The sequence below is a fragment of the Camarhynchus parvulus genome, chromosome 11 (genome assembly GCF_901933205.1).
Source record: "Camarhynchus parvulus chromosome 11, STF_HiC, whole genome shotgun sequence".
In the NCBI taxonomy this organism is placed as follows: domain Eukaryota; kingdom Metazoa; phylum Chordata; class Aves; order Passeriformes; family Thraupidae; genus Camarhynchus; species Camarhynchus parvulus.
The window spans coordinates 28,275-45,913 of NC_044581.1; the positions used below are offsets into that span (position 1 = coordinate 28,275).

Below are 17,639 nucleotides of genomic sequence, written 5' to 3' on the forward strand. Positions count from 1 at the left end.
GAACATGGAAAACATGAAAAGTAAAAAAAAAAAAGATGGACCAGTAATTTCAAAATGATAATGTGAGAGGGGATCAACAGAAGAAAATTAGGTATGATAGGTGGCGGTAATAGGTAATAAATAAACAACATTAGTCTACCTATTGAGAGGAGTGAGAATTTAAGTAAGGCACAGAAGACAGATCGTAAGAATTATTGCAAAGGAAGAAAGAAGGTGGGACAGCATTATACAGTACTATCTGGTTCTTGGTGAAGTAGCTCATACCAGCCAAAAACCACCTCCTTCTCAGTCTCATCCGAAAGCAAATAAACTAAATCCTGAAAAAACCCAAATTGATGAATGTCATGCTTAACATCTTAGATAAGCTATACTACTATAAATACCTAAATTTGCCTTTCAGAAGAGCCAGCAAAGTTCTGGCCCCAGTAGGCTGTCTACCTGATCCAATTCAACAGTATCCACACAGATCCTCTGTGTGAAGAATGAATAAGAAAGTCACAAAAAGCAGGAGAAGCAGATTTAAATACACACACATGCAAAAAAAAAACCAACCCAAAACCAACCAAAACAAACAAACCCAAAAAATACAAATTAAAAACAAACAAACAAACAAACAAAAATAACATCAGAATATAATCAGTTCCATGTAAAGCTTTAAATTCCCAGTTCCCAAGTCTGACAGTGGGCAACAGTAAATGAAGGCAGCATTACATGATGAACAACCCTTGTCCTAATATACCCTACAACTACAAAACAAGCTATTCAGCAAATTTGAAAGTATTACAGAATGAGCATTCCTTGACGGATCAGAAAAAATGGAAGGCAAGAGAAGTGGACTAGAAGAGTCAGGGAAGGAACTTGGGGCCAAAGTGGAAAAAGGAAACTGCGTGATAGCTTCAGAGCCAACCATTTGTGGGAAGAGATAACAAGATACATTTGAATGTGAAGAAAATACAAAACTGGTAACAGTTAAATACACAGAAGTTTAAAGAAACAATTTGAGAGTGTAGCATCTCTTGTCTGAAGTTCACTCAGACTCCAAGGGGGAAAGAAAAATCAAAACATCAGAATACCATGTAGGGAAAAAACGGGAAGATGAAGGAAACAGCAACACGAAGGCACTTTTTAATTTTGCTTTTCAAGTGAAGAGGAGCAAAACCAAAAGACTTCCAAGGCAACCAGCTGCACAAGCTGACTGGTGAGCTAGCACCTCCTCTGTATAAAAAAAAACCATGTCACATCTGCGAATCAGATGGACTTTGTCAGGAGAAGCCCAGACAGACAAACAGTAGAGGACAAAAAAGTCAAAGGAGAAAACAAGGTCACTGGTCTAGAAAAGCCCTGAGGTGAAGTGACTTTATGTAAGCAGCATGTGATCAGCATAATGAGTCACCTACCCAACAATGCACAAGTTCACAGACCGTTTTGAGGAAATTATGACAGCTAAACAAGTGAGGACAAACTCCCACCCAAAAGAGGCTAAAAATTTTATATTTCAAACTGATTTAAGGACAAAGTATCTCTACTTATAGAATCAGTGGAAAGAGTCTCAGCAATAGCATGGTCCATATTGACATTGAAACTTTGAAGCAGTTACAAGACACTTCCATAGCCACAGAAGGTAACTGCAATCTTTAACTCAACAGAACTCAAAAGCAAGCAAGATCCATTAATTAAAGAGCCAGGGTGCACTTTGGCTAAGTTGTTGCACCTGCTATCTTAGTACCATGAAGGGCTGAAATGGCCTATCTCCCCTACTTTCAGTCACATACGCCTCCTACTTATTTGGCATGGGTTTTATCTGTTTCAGATTTCCATTAAGTTCGTTAGTCTGCGAGAAAACACAGAAGACAAGGAAATTTGTTTTCAGCCACATTACCTAGTTGAACTGGTTCATCATGAGATTGGAGAAGTGCTACTGATACAAGGGAGAAAACAGGAATCAACAGCCAGTAGCAGCATTGAACTGCTGTGGAACCACCTCATCAGCAGCTACAAGCAGTTAAACTGGCTCAAGGGTTGGGATAACTGCATCCTAAAGCTGGTGAAATTATATCTGCAAGTAAGTCTAAAATAAAATAAACCTTCCGTGGCAATGGATTTGGAACCCTCTACATCTCCCAGAGTCTCTAAAACAAAGAGAACTAAGTTTCTGTACATGTGAAACTATGCTTTGCTTTATAATACACCACCAAATACATAATGCACCTAATGCTACGCCATAGTGGATGATTACTGGAAGTAATTAACTCCAGTCTGATAAACCAAATTTGTTCTTAATAATGTAAAGGAAAATTCCAATTATGGTGTCTTCAGACAAAAGCTGCTTGATTTTCTTCCCAGGTCTCTGCTTATGCAACATATGCATTGCAGAAAGAGCCCTATCTATCCTTACCAACCATATGAGAGAAAAATGCAGAAAGAGCACTACCTCACTTTACCAGCTCTTACTCCACCATATGCTAAGCTGAAAACTGATTTTAACCTAAACTTAAAAAAAAAAAAAAAGAAAAAAAGAAAAAAGTGGTTTTTTTACTCAAACTCTTCCTTCTTGTGAATCAAAGAAGTGGAATTTGACAGAATTACCAAACACCGACTAGGTATCAATAACTCCATGGTAATTTTGGGATGTAGGATTTGAATGCATCCAAGGGTAGAGAGCTGCAGGCAGCTGATCTAATAGCTCACGTTTTCAAAAACAAATACCACTTCCTCATCTTGCGTCTCTTTCCACATTTTTCAAGTATCAAACTTTAACAATGGACTTATCTAAAATGAGATTCATGAGCAGATACTGTATCATTACAGTACTCTTCAGTTTCATTACGATAAATCCTTTCTTCTGAAGGCAATGATAATGTCTTTACCGTAGAGCGTCTGGTAGATCCTCTTGTGAAATACTTGTCACCAGCTTTTGGAATTTATGGAAGAGTTCCACTTTACAGATTTTGGATCTGATATAAAAAAAAATTTAAAAATTAGGAATTCTGATGGAAAAAAAAAAATCATAAATTCACTCCACCTTACAGCAGAACATCCTAGCTAAACAGTTTTGATAGAAAGCACTATGTTCACTTCTCAGTGAATGTAAAAACTTATCTATCGTTTAACTTTTTCTACCCCATCCAAGCTGCCCGCATGCCTTTTCCCTTAGTTTTAAATGCTATATTGACAAAAAGCTGCATTGTCCCATTCTCCCAGCCAGCACTCACCAGTTTGCAGAACAAACACTTTAATATCACACTGTTATCTGCATGAAACTGCACTGTCATCAGTTCAGAGCTGCAGTAAGGTTTAGCCAGAAGGACTAGTCCCAGAACAGATCAAACAAGTGCACCTTTTTACAAACTGTTAAATTTTGTATTATTCTAAACAAATAAAAGAAGGAGCAGAAATATCTGGAACAATGCTAATGTTTTCACAACGGTGATGAGGACATATTCAGCAACAGCTGCTGGGCAGTTAAATACAAAGAGGCTCATCAAAAAATAAAGTGAGACAAAGTTTTAAAGACCTTTAGAAGATACTATGTACATCTGTCAGCTTTGAGCCCTTCTACTTCCCCAAAGAGATGTGCCTGAGAGCATTGTCCAAATGCTCCTTGAACTCGGACCACTGTGACCACTGCCCTGGGGAGCCTGTTCCAGCATCCAACCACCCTCTGGGTGAAGAACCTTTACCTAATATTCAGCTTAAACCTCCCCTGACAGAGCTCCAGCCATTCCTCAGGCCCCACCACCAGTCATCAGAGAGCAGAGAACAGTGCCTGCACCTCTGTGTCACCCCACAAGGAAGTTGTAGCCTGCTGTGAGGCCTGCCCTCAGTTTGCCCTTCTCCAGGCTGAACAAATCAAGTGACCTCAGCTGCTCCTTGTAGGGCTTCCCCTCCAGACCCTTCATCATCCCTGATGCCCCCCCCCTTCTTTGGACGCTTAGAGCTTCATCTTCTTATATTCCTGTGCCTGAAACTGCCTGCAGGAGGTGAGGCTGCACCAGAGCAGCGCAGAGCAGGACAGTTCCCTCCTTCACTCAGCCACCAGTGCTGAGCCTGATGCCCCCCAGGATGAGAGTGGCCCTCCTGGTTGACAGGGCACTGCTGACTCATACCCAACTTGCCATTAACCAGGACCCCTAGGTCCCCTTCCATGGCCCTGCATTCCAGCCTCTCATTTCCCAATCTGTCCATACATGCATGTCACCCTGTGCCATGTGCAGAAACTGGCATTTGTCTTTGTTAAACTTCATATGGTTGGTGATTGCCCAACCATTTTATTTGTCCAGGTCTTTCTGCAGGGCCTGTCTTCTTTCAAGGGAGTCAACAGCTTCTCCCAATTTAGTGTCACTGGCAAACTTAGTGTACCTTTGAGTCCTGCATCCAAGTCATTTATTAGGAGGCTGAAAAGCACTGGCCTTAAAACAGAGCCCTGCTGAGCCCCACTGGTGATGACAGCATGCAAAGATGCTCTAAAATTTAACATTCAATTTAGCCTGTCAAAGTTTCATCTTGTAGTTTTTGGTGGTTTCGTTAATTAAGCATTAACAAAAGCACATACCAGACATTTACCTACAAATTCCTTTTAATCAGTCAGCCTTACCATTCTTGTATTTAATGTTATCTAGCATATTGAAAGGGGGAAAAAACCCTCAAAGAACACTTCCCAGCAATCACCCTGAGATTCCTTGAGAGGAAAAAGAATGTTGAAATACAAGTCCTGTTTACTATTAAGCACCACCAGTCCCAATAAGGCTGTAAATTCCTTACTTTCATTATAAAAGTTCCTTTTGTGACTGTTTATCTCAAAAGCGTAAATAGTTCACTTGTGCATTGACGTTGTTTTTAATTCTGATTTCCTAAGGAAACGAGATGTTTGTAATCACACAGTCTTGTAGGCTCTAATAACTTTTGAAAGTTTTAGTGAACTTCAAGCACATGTTGAGAAGAGGATCTTCCAACAATAATTGAATTCTTACGCTTTTGTGCTAATTGCCAGCTAGGAGATAGCTCTCAAGTTTTAGAGCTGATGCACAAATGCTGTGTTACAAATTTAATCCTACTGAGAAAAAGGAGTTAGCTGGTTTGTTTGATCTTTCACATGTCTTCTGGAATACTTACATATCGCATATTGAAAATAAATATTCTACAGTGCACATGGAGCCTGTCTTAAAAGATGCACTAAGTCACCTAGGTCACTTATGTTAGCAATACCGCAGACACCAATACTGGTCACAAACTACAAAGTTCCTGGTCCTCTTCTTTCTCTACTGAAAGTTTGGAAATACTAGGATATACCAGGATAAACTTCAGTCAAATCAGGCCTAACTTCAAGAAGCTCAGAATGTGCAACTTGCAGGCAAATTAATAAATTCTCCAAAAGAATTATCTGAGCTGTATTTACCATGCTATTCACCCCCCTGTCAGGATTGTCATCATCCTTCCAAAAAGTCTGGGAAACATGAACAATATGACCATTGATAATTTGGTAGTATAATCAGCCAACAGCTAAAACATGAACACCAATCCTTCAGAATTTCCACAGAACAATGATAATTTTGGCACCTCACTCAAAATGAAGATAACATAGAGATGGAGAAATTTATCTGCAGTTGCTTATAAGTAATTTCTCTCAACCTCAAGAAAAGTAAGTAACTATTTCTTTAAACTATGATTGTTGATAGAGGATTTCCTAAAGAGCCAAGTGACAAGCTGGCTCAACCGAGTGCCAAGATGACAGCTGGAAAGGTGACATGTTCATGTTAGGAGTGTGCCGACATCATTTCAACACCTTTTCAAACTTTAAGGCAGAAAGTCGTGTTTCAAAGCTACACTTTTAATGATCATACATCATTAAAAGGATGGACATTAAATGTAAGACAGCTGGCTTGACTATTCAAGTAAAAGAAGTCTCTCTAGAAAGAGAAAATGCAATGCACACATTTCCTTCACAGTCAAAACCAGAAAGCAAAAATTCTGTTCCCTTCAACAGTAAACATCTTTTTAATAGAAACTGATTACAGTTCCTCACCACCATTATCTACAATGCTCTCAACAGGGATAAAGAAATAGGATAAACTTGTTAATTCTCATCTAACTTCCATAATTCCAACTGCCCTTTCTCCCTTACACAGCGACTCTTCCTTTTCCCCTACTCTCTACCTCCCTCCTTCTTCACCACTCTCTAGATTTCCTCCTGCTCTGACAACATCACATGAGCTGACAAAGGCATGTAAGCTAACAAATGAAACATGTCTAGATATTACAACACTCTCACACCTGCTCTGATGGCTCCCAATCCCCTTCTTTGTTGTTCCTTGGCGGAAGCCATCTGAGGTAACATCCAGAGGCTGTTCAGGGACTGCACTCCAACTGATAGCTGTAGAAGACATTGTTATGAAGAAGGGAGGCGCTCTTGTCACAAAAGCAGAACCAAACAGTTCCTCTCATTCTATTTGTTCATGTGTTGCTTTCCAAAATAATTCAAACTAGAAAGAAGACCATGGTTTTCCAGGGCCAGAATTCCAGTATGTAACAAAATGTTTACTTTAAAAAAACAAAACCACACACACACACACACAGAGCTTTCATCTTAGTTAGATCATTTAATAATCCATGCCTCTAAATATTTAGCCTTCAGCTTTGTAAGTCTCCATTTCTGTGGGGGATTCTACTTTCCTTTGTACATCCAGTCCAGACAATGCATGAAGAAATTTCCGAGTTAGATGGCTTATTTTCACATCAGGCTGTGAAATACTGCCCTAAACTACTTGCACCAGTAACACTGTTTTTCTTAATTTATCATCTGCTACTATTTTATTGTGTACTCTAAGTAGTTTCATGTTTGATAACTGACATACACCAAATATTTGTAGACTTTACTTGAAAAACATTATTAGGTAGTAGTCATACAAAAATAATTTGTTGAAAGAGATAGCAAGTGACAACAGCCTTAAACTATACCCCAAGTCTGCGAACTCTGTAATCTTCTCAGACTGTAAACTTCTAAATGCTGAAACTCTACATACAATACCTTACAATTTCTAAGTAATGAGCAAAGCATCAGCAGCATGTCAACAGAAACTGACATGTCAAATCCGTCCTTCCATAGCGTAACAGCAGAATCTTCAACTTCTAATACCATGAGACAGCTCCCATTTCCTAAATTCTCCCTCTTCTCTGTGCTCCTAACAGGCAAAATAGTTGTACATGCATTCCCTCCTAAGACCATCTTGTTACTCAAGATGTTCAAAGACTGCTTATGTTACTCATCCTTGTATTACGATTCAGCTGTATGCTGCCAATTGTACTTACACAGTGATTCAAGTACAACGCTGTATCACTCTAGTAAATTACAGTCCTGTGTAACATGAAATAACATTAGATACATGTGACTGGTATTAAATCCTCCACATGTGAAATATCTAAAAATCACTTGGTTAGAGGATATCAGCTTCTGACAAGCAGCTACAAAGTTACTTAAAAATTCAAACATTTTCCATTCTTTCACTTTGTCATCATTATCTCAAACTTCAAAGCACTAAACAGAAAAGATACTTACCTAAATTAACAGCTGAAATGTTCCTATCAACCATCTTTCAATACTCTGTGTAACAGTCCTAAATTTAGAGCTTATTCTGATTTTTACTCCTTCAAGAAAAGAAACCACCTGGCATAAAAAAGTGTGCTAAGGCATCATTCATCTTTCTGGAACAGAATGACCTGAGAAGTGTACAGCAAGAAAGACATACACTGAATTTAGTCACAGCTGCTTTCAGGCCTTTTTTGGTAACTCAACTGGCACTACTTTTCAATGATGAAATTTGTTTTCTATCTCACAAAATGAAAGTATTTTCCTTCCTGGCACTTGTAAATAACTCCAATTTAATGAATGTGAATTTCATTAAGGAACCCTTTGTCTTCATTCTATTTTATCATTAGCTGTATTGTAATAGAAAACTTCCAGTTCTGATTCAGACAGAAAGTGTGATCAGAAGCAGAAGGCAGGCATGTCCAAGTTAAAGAAACTGCTTAGCCATGCACATAGAGTGGCAGTTCCTTTTCTTTTTCCCAAATGACACCATGTTGCAAAATCACATTGAGATTTAAGCATTCATTCATCACCACGGCAAGAAATTGCCATGCCTAAAATATCTATCAATACAACTTTTACACTACACTACTCTGTATTCTTTCTTCATTCACAGATTTTTGGAGCAATTACAAACATAGCTCAGCATGGCAAGTCTTTTGTTCATTACCAAAGAGAACGCAAAACTAACTGAAACAAGAAGTCTTTTGTTTTCTTCTTGTACTCAATTTTTGTTTCCCCTGGTTATTTTCTGTCTGTGTTTAATTATAAACTCTTAATCACATCAACCAAGTGTTTATTCAGCCTGAAAACTTCCTACTGGAAACTAGAGGCTGAGACAAATATTATTAACAATTAAGTCATGACCTGAAAATAATTTCTTGCTTTTTGTATTTTGCCACTAGCATACTTGCAAGGAATGATGTTCCATTCCAAACAACCAGACTCATCTCATTTCTATTTGGACTTTTGCACACAGTTACGCAACTAGCCCAAATTAACTCACCTGCACCACAAGGAACAAGTTTTGTTTTGCTGTTACTTTGAACTTCCTGAATTGCCTGTCGGCTATGTTCAAACTGAAGATCTGATTGCAGCAGCTTAATCTCCTGAGTGAGAAAACCATCCGGTAAAGATGAGATGTGCTGACACCTACAGGAAACACAGAAATTTTCAGTAGGCTCTTCCCAAACAAGACCATTTTGCACCATTTCCCTTCATTATCTAAAATACATTTCTTTTACGTTAAAACTGAATCGAACATGAGTTATATAGGTGAGACAATGAGTTTTGGAGGCATTTTTCCCTTCAGAAAAATATTTATTAAATAAAACCCTAAAGTCACATTAGTTTATTAGGACCTTGTCCACCCTAAAAAAAATATAAATTGACTTTTAAAAAGGTCTATTTAAAAGCTATTATAATCAATTAAGACAAATGCAGGACAAAACCTGCAATATACTTCTGCAATCACAAAGAAAAATAAAAATCATAAGGTATTTACATAGTCAACTGCATTACATCGGGAGTTATTTTATGAGGCTAAAGGTTTATAATCAATGCCTAAAAACACACAAAGTACACCTAGAGTTCCATGTATAATCTCATCTTTGTTACCTTAAATTATGGTTTCATACTGAATGACATTAGGATCATAAAAGGAAAAAACAGCATGTGTTTAATCACTACAATATTTACACAGAGCAGGAATTATGACTGAGATTCATACTGTCAGACTCAATAGTCTGAAAAAGTGCCTGACTGCACTAGGACTAACAAGGCTAGGCAAATTCTTGTTACGTGTCACAGAATGAGGAAAGGATTATTCAGAAAGCTCCACTGGATATGTCACTAGAGTTTATCCATTAACAGACTTATGACCACTTTCATCATCATTCTAGAAGGATGAAGGGGTATAGAGAAAAGGAGTTACTAAACAAAGCCAAACCTTTCATATTAACTGGTCTAGTAACTACCACTTAAAAAGAATGGTTCAGCTCCCTGTTTTTTTCCTTGCTCTTCTTTCCCTTCACTTTGCCCAAATCCATTTACCATTCTCTACTGCTCTACTCTACTGATTTAGCCTCCCAAGTAAGAAAAATATTCACTTCCTATCCTTGTTGCTGGGATAGTTTTCATCAACTGAAGAATCTGAGCAGAAAGAAGGCCAGTGTACAACAGATAACCTCCCTCATTTTGCAGCAGTTCAGTTCATCTCTCATACAGATTTCCCTGAGGTGACAGTTATGTTATGAGAGCTCCACTACTCACAGCAAGAAAAAGATCAGGTCTTGGATGTAACTGAGATTAAAGAAGCAGACAAATTTTTACAACCATGAAAACGCATATATGCTTTGCCTCTCCAGTGTAACACAACTGTCTTCTTCCAGCTGACCAGTACAATCTGTCACATACTATGTGTCCTGAAGCACTGTAGTAAACCAGAGAACAGCTGAGGTGGGAGGGGACTTCTTGTACGTCATCTAGTCCAACCACCATTCTCCAGATGGGCAACCTACAGACAACTGCTCAGGACAGTGTCCAGATAATTTCTGAGTAACTCAAAGACAGGAGACTCCACAACTTCTCAGGGCAACCTCTGCCACTGCTCCATCACCCTCAAAGTAAACAAGTGCTTCCTGACATTCCAAGGGAACTTCCCACGCTTCAGTTTGTGCCCATTACCTTTGTCCTATCACCAACACCACTGCAAACAGACTGGGTCCATTTTCCCTGCCACCTCCCTTCACGTACGTATACGAAGTGATAGGATGCCCACAAGCCTTCTCTTCTCCAGGCTGAGTAGTCCCAGCTTTTCTCATATGAGAGATGCTAAAAATCCATTATGCATCTTCGAGGCCCTCTGCTGGCCCCTCTCCAGTATGTCCACATCCCTCTTGTACTGAGAGGCCCAGAACTAGACACAGCCCTTCAAATGTGGTCTCACCACATCTGAAGGGGAAGGATCATCTCCCTGGACCCACTGCGATACTCTGCCTAAAGTGGCCCGAGACACCATTAGCCTTCTTTGTTGCTAATGAGCACACTACTGGCTCATTTTCAACTTCACGTCTAGCAGGAACCCCTAGTCCTTTTCTGTGAAGCTGCTTTCCAACCGGGCAGCCCCCAGCATATATTGGTGCATGGGACTGTTTCTTTCCCAGGTGCAGGTTTTTACTTCCCCTTGCTGAACTTCATGAAGTTCCCACTTTTCTCCAGCCTGCTGAGGTTGCTGTGGATGGCAGCACAATGCCCTGGTTGATCAGCCACTCCTCAGTCTTGAGTCTTCAGCAAACTGTCTGGGCACACAGCCTGCACCATCATCCAGATGACTGATTAATGAAGATACTTAGTAAGTTTGGACCTAGTATTGATCTCTGGGGTACGTGGCTACTTACACCTTTAACTACACTTAGCCTAATGATCGCTACCTTCTGGGCCCAGTCATTCAGATGGTTTTCAATCCACATCTGCTCATCCAGTTCACACTTTACCAGATCCTCTATCAGGATTTTACAGGACACATTATCGAAAGCTTGCTGAAGTTCTAATATTTGTATGACACACGTTGCCTTCCAAAGCTACCTGTCTCCATATGCACCATCTGAGGAGAGCACTTACCTTTCAATAACTGCTCTCCGCATAGCTTCTTGGCTATATGGACACTTTCCCACTATAACTGCTGACAGATACACTGGATACTGCAGAAAATGCATCAGAAGAGCTCCTTGACACCCTAACACATTCCAGCGAGCCAGTTTATCACTGCAGGACATAGAGCACGTTCTGTCTCCTCGACCTGGCTTCACTCGTAATAATCCCACACAGTGGTACCCCAGCCCAGGTATTCGGGCATCATTCAGCTCTCCAGGTACACATTTTGCTCCAGTTCTATGAACATCTACTACCTTTGGTCTCACTAAGCCACTCTCCTTATTAGCTCTCTGCTTCTCTGCAGAACATTCACAGCTCTTCTGATTTGTGTTGTCTTCTCGTTTCACAGATTCATGATGAACAGCCAGGTCTTCAGTGGAAAAACAACCACCATCATCAGTTTTCATTCTCTTGATTATACAATTCCTTGCCATCTTCTCTGATTTTCTTTTATCTTCTGGACATAAGTGATTATGGTCATTTCTACATTCTGCTGATTGTCCAGCTGCATGACCTTCAGTCACTGGCTTAGGAAGCTGGTTCTCTGGTTCACTGATTGGAAAAATAGAAGCATCTCCACCTGGAACAAAAGAAATAGCATGAAAGTGGCCAAAAACCCATCTTGTGATGGGAACACATCATATCACTAATACTACAACTACTAGTAGCTTTCACAGATCTGCACTCCAGAAAACTTAACTATGAGAACACATTTTTGAAACAACATTGTCCTGTGCCAAGCTGAATCAAATCCCACTGAAATTTGAGCCAATATATGCTTCATTTCAAGTTCTGCTTTCTATGTAAGAGATAACGAAGAAAGCAAAATTTACAACCTATAAAGTAAAAGGTAACAAAGGCATTTGACAGATTACAAGAAGTGCTGAAGACTCACAGGAAAACCAGCCTGATCTAACCAAGCAATATGAACCTCGAAAGATTAATGAAAGAATAATCCGTCAAGTAAGGGTGAAAACTTTGATCTGTATCACTGAAACAAGCTCAGAACCAAAATTCTGAAACTCAGTTCAAAGCTAAGCAAACCTGACAGGCCTGCTGATTTATGTGAGAAATTTCTCACAATGTGAGGAAAAAAAGGCAATGAAATTATTCTCACTAATAAATTTGGAGATGTAATTTCTGTTCTCAAATGCACTAATGAAGAAAAACAATATTGCATATTCTAGCAATGCACTCAAGATCATGAAAAAGTATGAGCAACTAATTCACTCCAAAGTACTGATGAGGCATATTTTTGAGAGTCCTTTGCTCTGTAACAGACTAGCAGTTGAGGAACACACCAGTGAGAGAGCATGGTAACATCAAGATGCCTGGTATGTTGGTAGACCATGAGGCTGCATTCCTTCGTTCTGTCAACAGATCTTCATCTTTGTGGTGCTGTTTTTTTTAAACACACAAAGAATGTTTTCCATGACAGAAGTTTCATTACATTCCCAAAGAAGTTTTGTGTTGGGGAGCTAGTGATGATTCATGAATGGGGCATTTTTTCCTGTTTTTCAGGAGCGTGGTTTTGGTTTGTTGGGGGGTTTTGTATGAGTCAGTGTTGGCTCTTCTCCCTTGTTTTTCTTTTTGCTTGGTTTTGGGCTTTTTCTTTGCTTGTTGGTTTGGGGTTTTTTTGGTGTTCGTTTGAGTTTTTTTTTCTTTGTTTGCTTCATGGGGTTGGGGGTGGTTGTTGACTGGGTGTGGGGTATCTTTTGTTTGGTTGTTTTTAGGGATGGCGGTAAATGCCAGTAGCTTTTATTAAAATTTTAATCCAAGGAGATAATGCTTGAAGCAAAGCAACTAGGCAATATGGCAGGACCTCTGACAAGTATATTATTTTCTGGAAAGAAAAATAATAGCTACTGTTTAAAGTGAAACATTCCACTATATAATGAACAGTACATCAGACTTACTGAGTTCTCCTGAATCGCATCCAGTGAGATAAAATGCCAAATCTATCTGTGGAGTCAAATACATCTTGGGGCATGTATCAGTAAACATGAATTACTGCCTCACTCTCAATCCAGAGCAAAGAGAGACAAAAGAAAGACATAGGGCAGAAAAGATTCTACAAGAGAGACCAATGTACTTGGCTCACTCCAGCATACTCACATGGGGTATGGCTGGAGAAGAAAATAAAGATAATATTTGGTTTGAGTTTCCATTTCCCAGTTTCAGTTCCTGGACTAAAAATGCATTGCTGATGGGAAGCTGCAAGCCACAACTGATGGAGAAGATACCTGTTAGGCAGAAAGTTTTCATGAGACATTGACTTCCTTTTTGATGCATGAGAAAAAAACAAACCTTAAATGCCCTCTAGAGTCTGTTCTTTCCTGATGGGAGTCTATCAGGAGCCAATCAGTTACACTTCTACAGAGAGATGGCATCCAACATAATAAATGTAAACTCATCATTGGAACTTTTAATTACAGACCTCAAAGAATTGAGTTCAGTGGAGTTAACGTTAACCATCTCGAACTGTATAGATAAGGTACTCTCCTCCCACTATGTCTGTTTTTATCAACTCTGCAATTCATCTTATTCTACGAGACTCAGTTTGGTGAAATGTACTCATTTCTGCAGAATTACTGTTCCCCTGGCTCAGTTCTCTGAACCAGTTTATCCCATGTAAACAAGAGGACTGCCATGTGGGAAAGAGCAAAAACTCTGTCCTTGAATAATAGTCATCAGATCTGCATTGATGTCACATGAAATCAGATCCTAATTCTTCATACAGAGGCTCCAGAAGAACAAGGAAGAAGCTTCTGTGAAAAGGCCTTAACACTATCTAGAAGTATAAAAATTGGGCGAAAATCCTGCTGACAACAGGAAAAAGTGTGCTGCCCACACAGAAGTAATGCAGTCTTTCACTACATTCTCATATGTGAAACTACAAACTTTGGCTACTTCAGCAATAGGTCAAAACAATTTTTATCACAACAACCTCAGGCGGCACTGAGTAACAGCACTGTTACAGCATTGAGTAAAACTTCATTCATGCCTCACCTCTGGAAGCTCCTCTTGGCCACAATTTCAGCATGGCTGTCATTCAGAATGTCTCCTAAACCAAAAACCCAAATGCAAATACTAAATCATTGCTAAAAAAAAGACAAAACAAATAGAATTCAACATAGGACAGTTCTCCATATTTATTAGTATCTGAAGGTTTCCCATTGGTTTTAGAGTATTGCAAGATATTTAAACTTGCAATCATGACAAAAGGAGGTCAACAGCCTACGCAAATGAAGGATAAAATACTCAGTCTGCAGCAAGTCAGCGACTTTTTTGAATACCGAATTTTAACTTCGGATATTTGAGTTGAATAAACACCACCATCCTTCAAAATCTTCCTGACTTTTGTTTTCAAGGGTAAATCCTGATATTCTCAAAACACATTCCACCAGAAAATTTCAAGTGCTTGTTAAGCTTTTGGCTGAAGATTCTTTTTGAACTATGTCCTACAATTTAAACTATTTTCCCTGCAAATAATTCTGATACTTACTAAGTATGCACATCTCATCTTCAGCTTTCCTGAACAGTATCTGCCTGTTATGCCATGTAAAGGAACAGGAGCTGTAGATCATCTTTTATTTCTGGCATAAAAGGCCAAGCGACAGAAATCCTCCTTAACACCTTTAAAAGCTTAGAAGTGATCTAACAGATAACCATTAACATGACCTACCACCAAGTTTAAAATGTAATCATAAGAGGAGAGTATTTTCTAAATTTGAGATCACTGAAGAGAAACAATGGCAAAACAAACTAGTGTTACTTTTTCCTAGTCAATTTTCTATGTAGACCCTTAATATCTAGATTGTAAATGATACAACAGTTTGATCATAATTTTCCTAAACCAGTCAGAAAAATGTCTATATCAAAACTCTTCTGAGATGGCCAAATCACAAGAAATATGCAAAAAGTTTAAGATACAAAATCTAGTTTCATCTTTTTTGCTCCACTAATTAATTTCAAAATGAAGGACACTATAGAGAACATGAAGTAGCTTAAGCCAGATACAGGCAAAACCCTTTCTCATATCTCAGTCTAGTCCTCCTCTGAAGTCTAAAGAGGGTAGAAAGCCCTGTACCTTCACATGCATGAACACTTTGCACCCTTAGCCACTTTTCAGCATTCATCATTACTACAGCTTCTCCCCTGTCCTAGCGGAGGAGACAGATACAGCATGAATTAAAAAATGGACACAGAGAGCAAGGAAAGTCTCCTACAATACACAGTAAGAAACGGTAGTTGTGAGAAGCTGTGTATGTATCACATACATTTACTGTACAACACTTAAAACTATCCAGCAGTAATATGCAGTCAGAAAGAAAAACCCTATTAGCACCTTCCTGCTGGTTAGTACCAGCAGTGGTAACCTCTTGCATCAGACCCCAACAAAATTACACTGCAACAGGTAACCAAAGCACTATTATTTGGCTTATGTTTTGTTTTGCTTTTCATTATGAAATCTTTGAGTATAGAGACTCAGGGCCTAAACCACAAATTTCCAAATAGAAAAAGTTCATTCACCTTTGAGGCAGCAAGTGCAGCAAACCTTCCTGGCAGCCATTGTGGCTGCCTAAGCTGCTCTCTCATTGATGAAGGAAGGTTGCCTTAATACTTCTGGCTTCAATCCAGAACAAGTCTAAGCAGTACGCCTTGGACATCTTCATTGATTCTATGACACCAGCAAGAAAGAAGGTAGCATAGGTAGTCTGCTCTTGAATTTAATATCATACTTACCAGTTTTTCGCATTTTGTTTTGGCCAATACATTTTGTTCCAGTTCCCATAGCAACAACTTCCTTAGTTACTGAAAGAGAAACAACATTAACTGAAAAAAACAACATTAACTGAAAAAACTATCACCTCCAACTATTGTCAGAAGCATTGCTCTCATACAGTCACTCTAGTAAGACAACACACAGAACACTGAGTAGAAGGGAATGTACAGAGAGGCAGATCATGCAAGCTTACAGAAAGCAAACAGATCGACAACTGAACACAGAGGCATTAGTGCTAGGAAAAGTCTAGGACTGCATAGGAGGAATGCTAAGACAGGCTTGATATGCTAGACAGCACACAGCAGACACTGCCATAGCATTCCTAGGCACATAAAAAATAAGAAATATGGGATACAATCTGCCTAACAACACTGAAGTGCCACTAAGGGAAAAGAAGATGATGACAAACTAACACAAACACAGGATGTAGTAACCTGTTACAGGAGAGCAAACCTTTCTTGTATTCTATCAAATTAAACATGTTTTTTCAAGAGTTTGTGTTAGCAATTCAGGCCCTGCCTAGACTTTCACCACATACTGAACAGCCAAATGAAGGCTTTCATTGTCTTGTTTATGGTCTGGGAAGAACAGCATTTCATAAAACCACCTCTTTCCACACAGAAGTTGTGCATCACAACAATCACAGAGTAAAGAATTTGGGTGGAGACCGATGGAACAGGAAGGGATGTATGTTTTTTTAAAGGCATCTTAAAAAAAAGAAATATAAAGAAAGCATGAAGAACTTTCTCTGCCCCTCCCTTCTCTCCCACCCCTATCTCCAAAATTCATTCTTACCCTGCAAGTTTCCTGGACTATCAAAAGCCTCTGTTTGGACTGCAGATTCCACTTTGACAACAGCTGCCAGGGAAGTCCATTCCCTGTTTGGATCTGGTTTCCCCTGCTTAGGAAGTCTGGTCCTGTAATGCAGGTAACATAACCCAGCGATTTCATCAGCTGACCACATGGCTCTTGATTCGAGTGTGCAGGCTCTACACAGAATTGGATTCCATCACAACACTTGAATAACAACCCCCATGTCTTCAAACGCTATCAACCTTGTTCCGCATGACACTTTCCTGCGCCACATTTCAACAACAAAGACCTAACTGCATCATCCCTGTCAGGACTACCTATAGGAAACAAGTTCTTCCAAATCGCAACAAACAAAAAGCAACGCTAGAACCCTTACGTGCAACAGCAGGTGGGTCTGCTGGGTTCCCAAAGCTCGTACTATGCAGCAATCAACCACACGCATCACGCCGCCACTCCGGTGAGGTCTCTGCAGCACACCTGAGGCGCCTGGCACCACCAGCCTCCTTCCGAGGCCTCCCCCTTGCCGAAAGACCCGAGGCAGCCCACGCTCCGAGGGCGCTGCCTCCGCGCTCGGGCGCACCTCCCGCCACCCCGGCTGCAATCCCTGCAGGCCCCTGCCTACCCGCCAGGACACCGGCGCCCCTGCGCCCCTGCTCCTTGCCAGGACGGGCGGCGACAACCGAGCCTCCGGAGCCGCGCCGCTCGCAGAGCGCCCCAGGGCCCGCGCACGCGCAGCCGCTTCTCGCGCGGGGCACCCGCCGCTCCCGGCGGCTCTTGCGCAAGCGCAGAAAGACTCAAAGACGG

General features: G+C 40.1%; 1 protein-coding gene across 3 annotated transcripts in view; it reads right to left on the reverse strand.

Moving 5' to 3' along the window:
* Positions 1-17,639, reverse strand: part of ADAT1 (adenosine deaminase tRNA specific 1) — a 24,676-nt gene extending 7,037 nt beyond the window's left edge. Inside the window, exons 1-9 of one of the 3 annotated variants that reach the window (XM_030956273.1) lie at positions 17,458-17,576; positions 16,818-17,011; positions 15,983-16,051; positions 14,246-14,300; positions 13,352-13,479; positions 11,204-11,816; positions 8,589-8,734; positions 6,271-6,370; positions 2,868-2,954 (exon numbers count right to left, since the gene is read on the reverse strand). In XM_030956273.1, the coding sequence (XP_030812133.1) occupies positions 2,868-2,954; positions 6,271-6,370; positions 8,589-8,734; positions 11,204-11,816; positions 13,352-13,479; positions 14,246-14,300; positions 15,983-16,051; positions 16,818-16,986 (1,367 nt within the window). In that variant the 5' untranslated portion in view covers positions 16,987-17,011; positions 17,458-17,576. Of the gene's footprint in view, positions 1-2,867; positions 2,955-6,270; positions 6,371-8,588; positions 8,735-11,203; positions 11,817-13,351; positions 13,480-14,245; positions 14,301-15,982; positions 16,052-16,817; positions 17,012-17,211 lie in introns of all 3 variants that reach the window. The other 2 variants (XM_030956275.1, XM_030956274.1) reach the window with 2 other exon arrangements.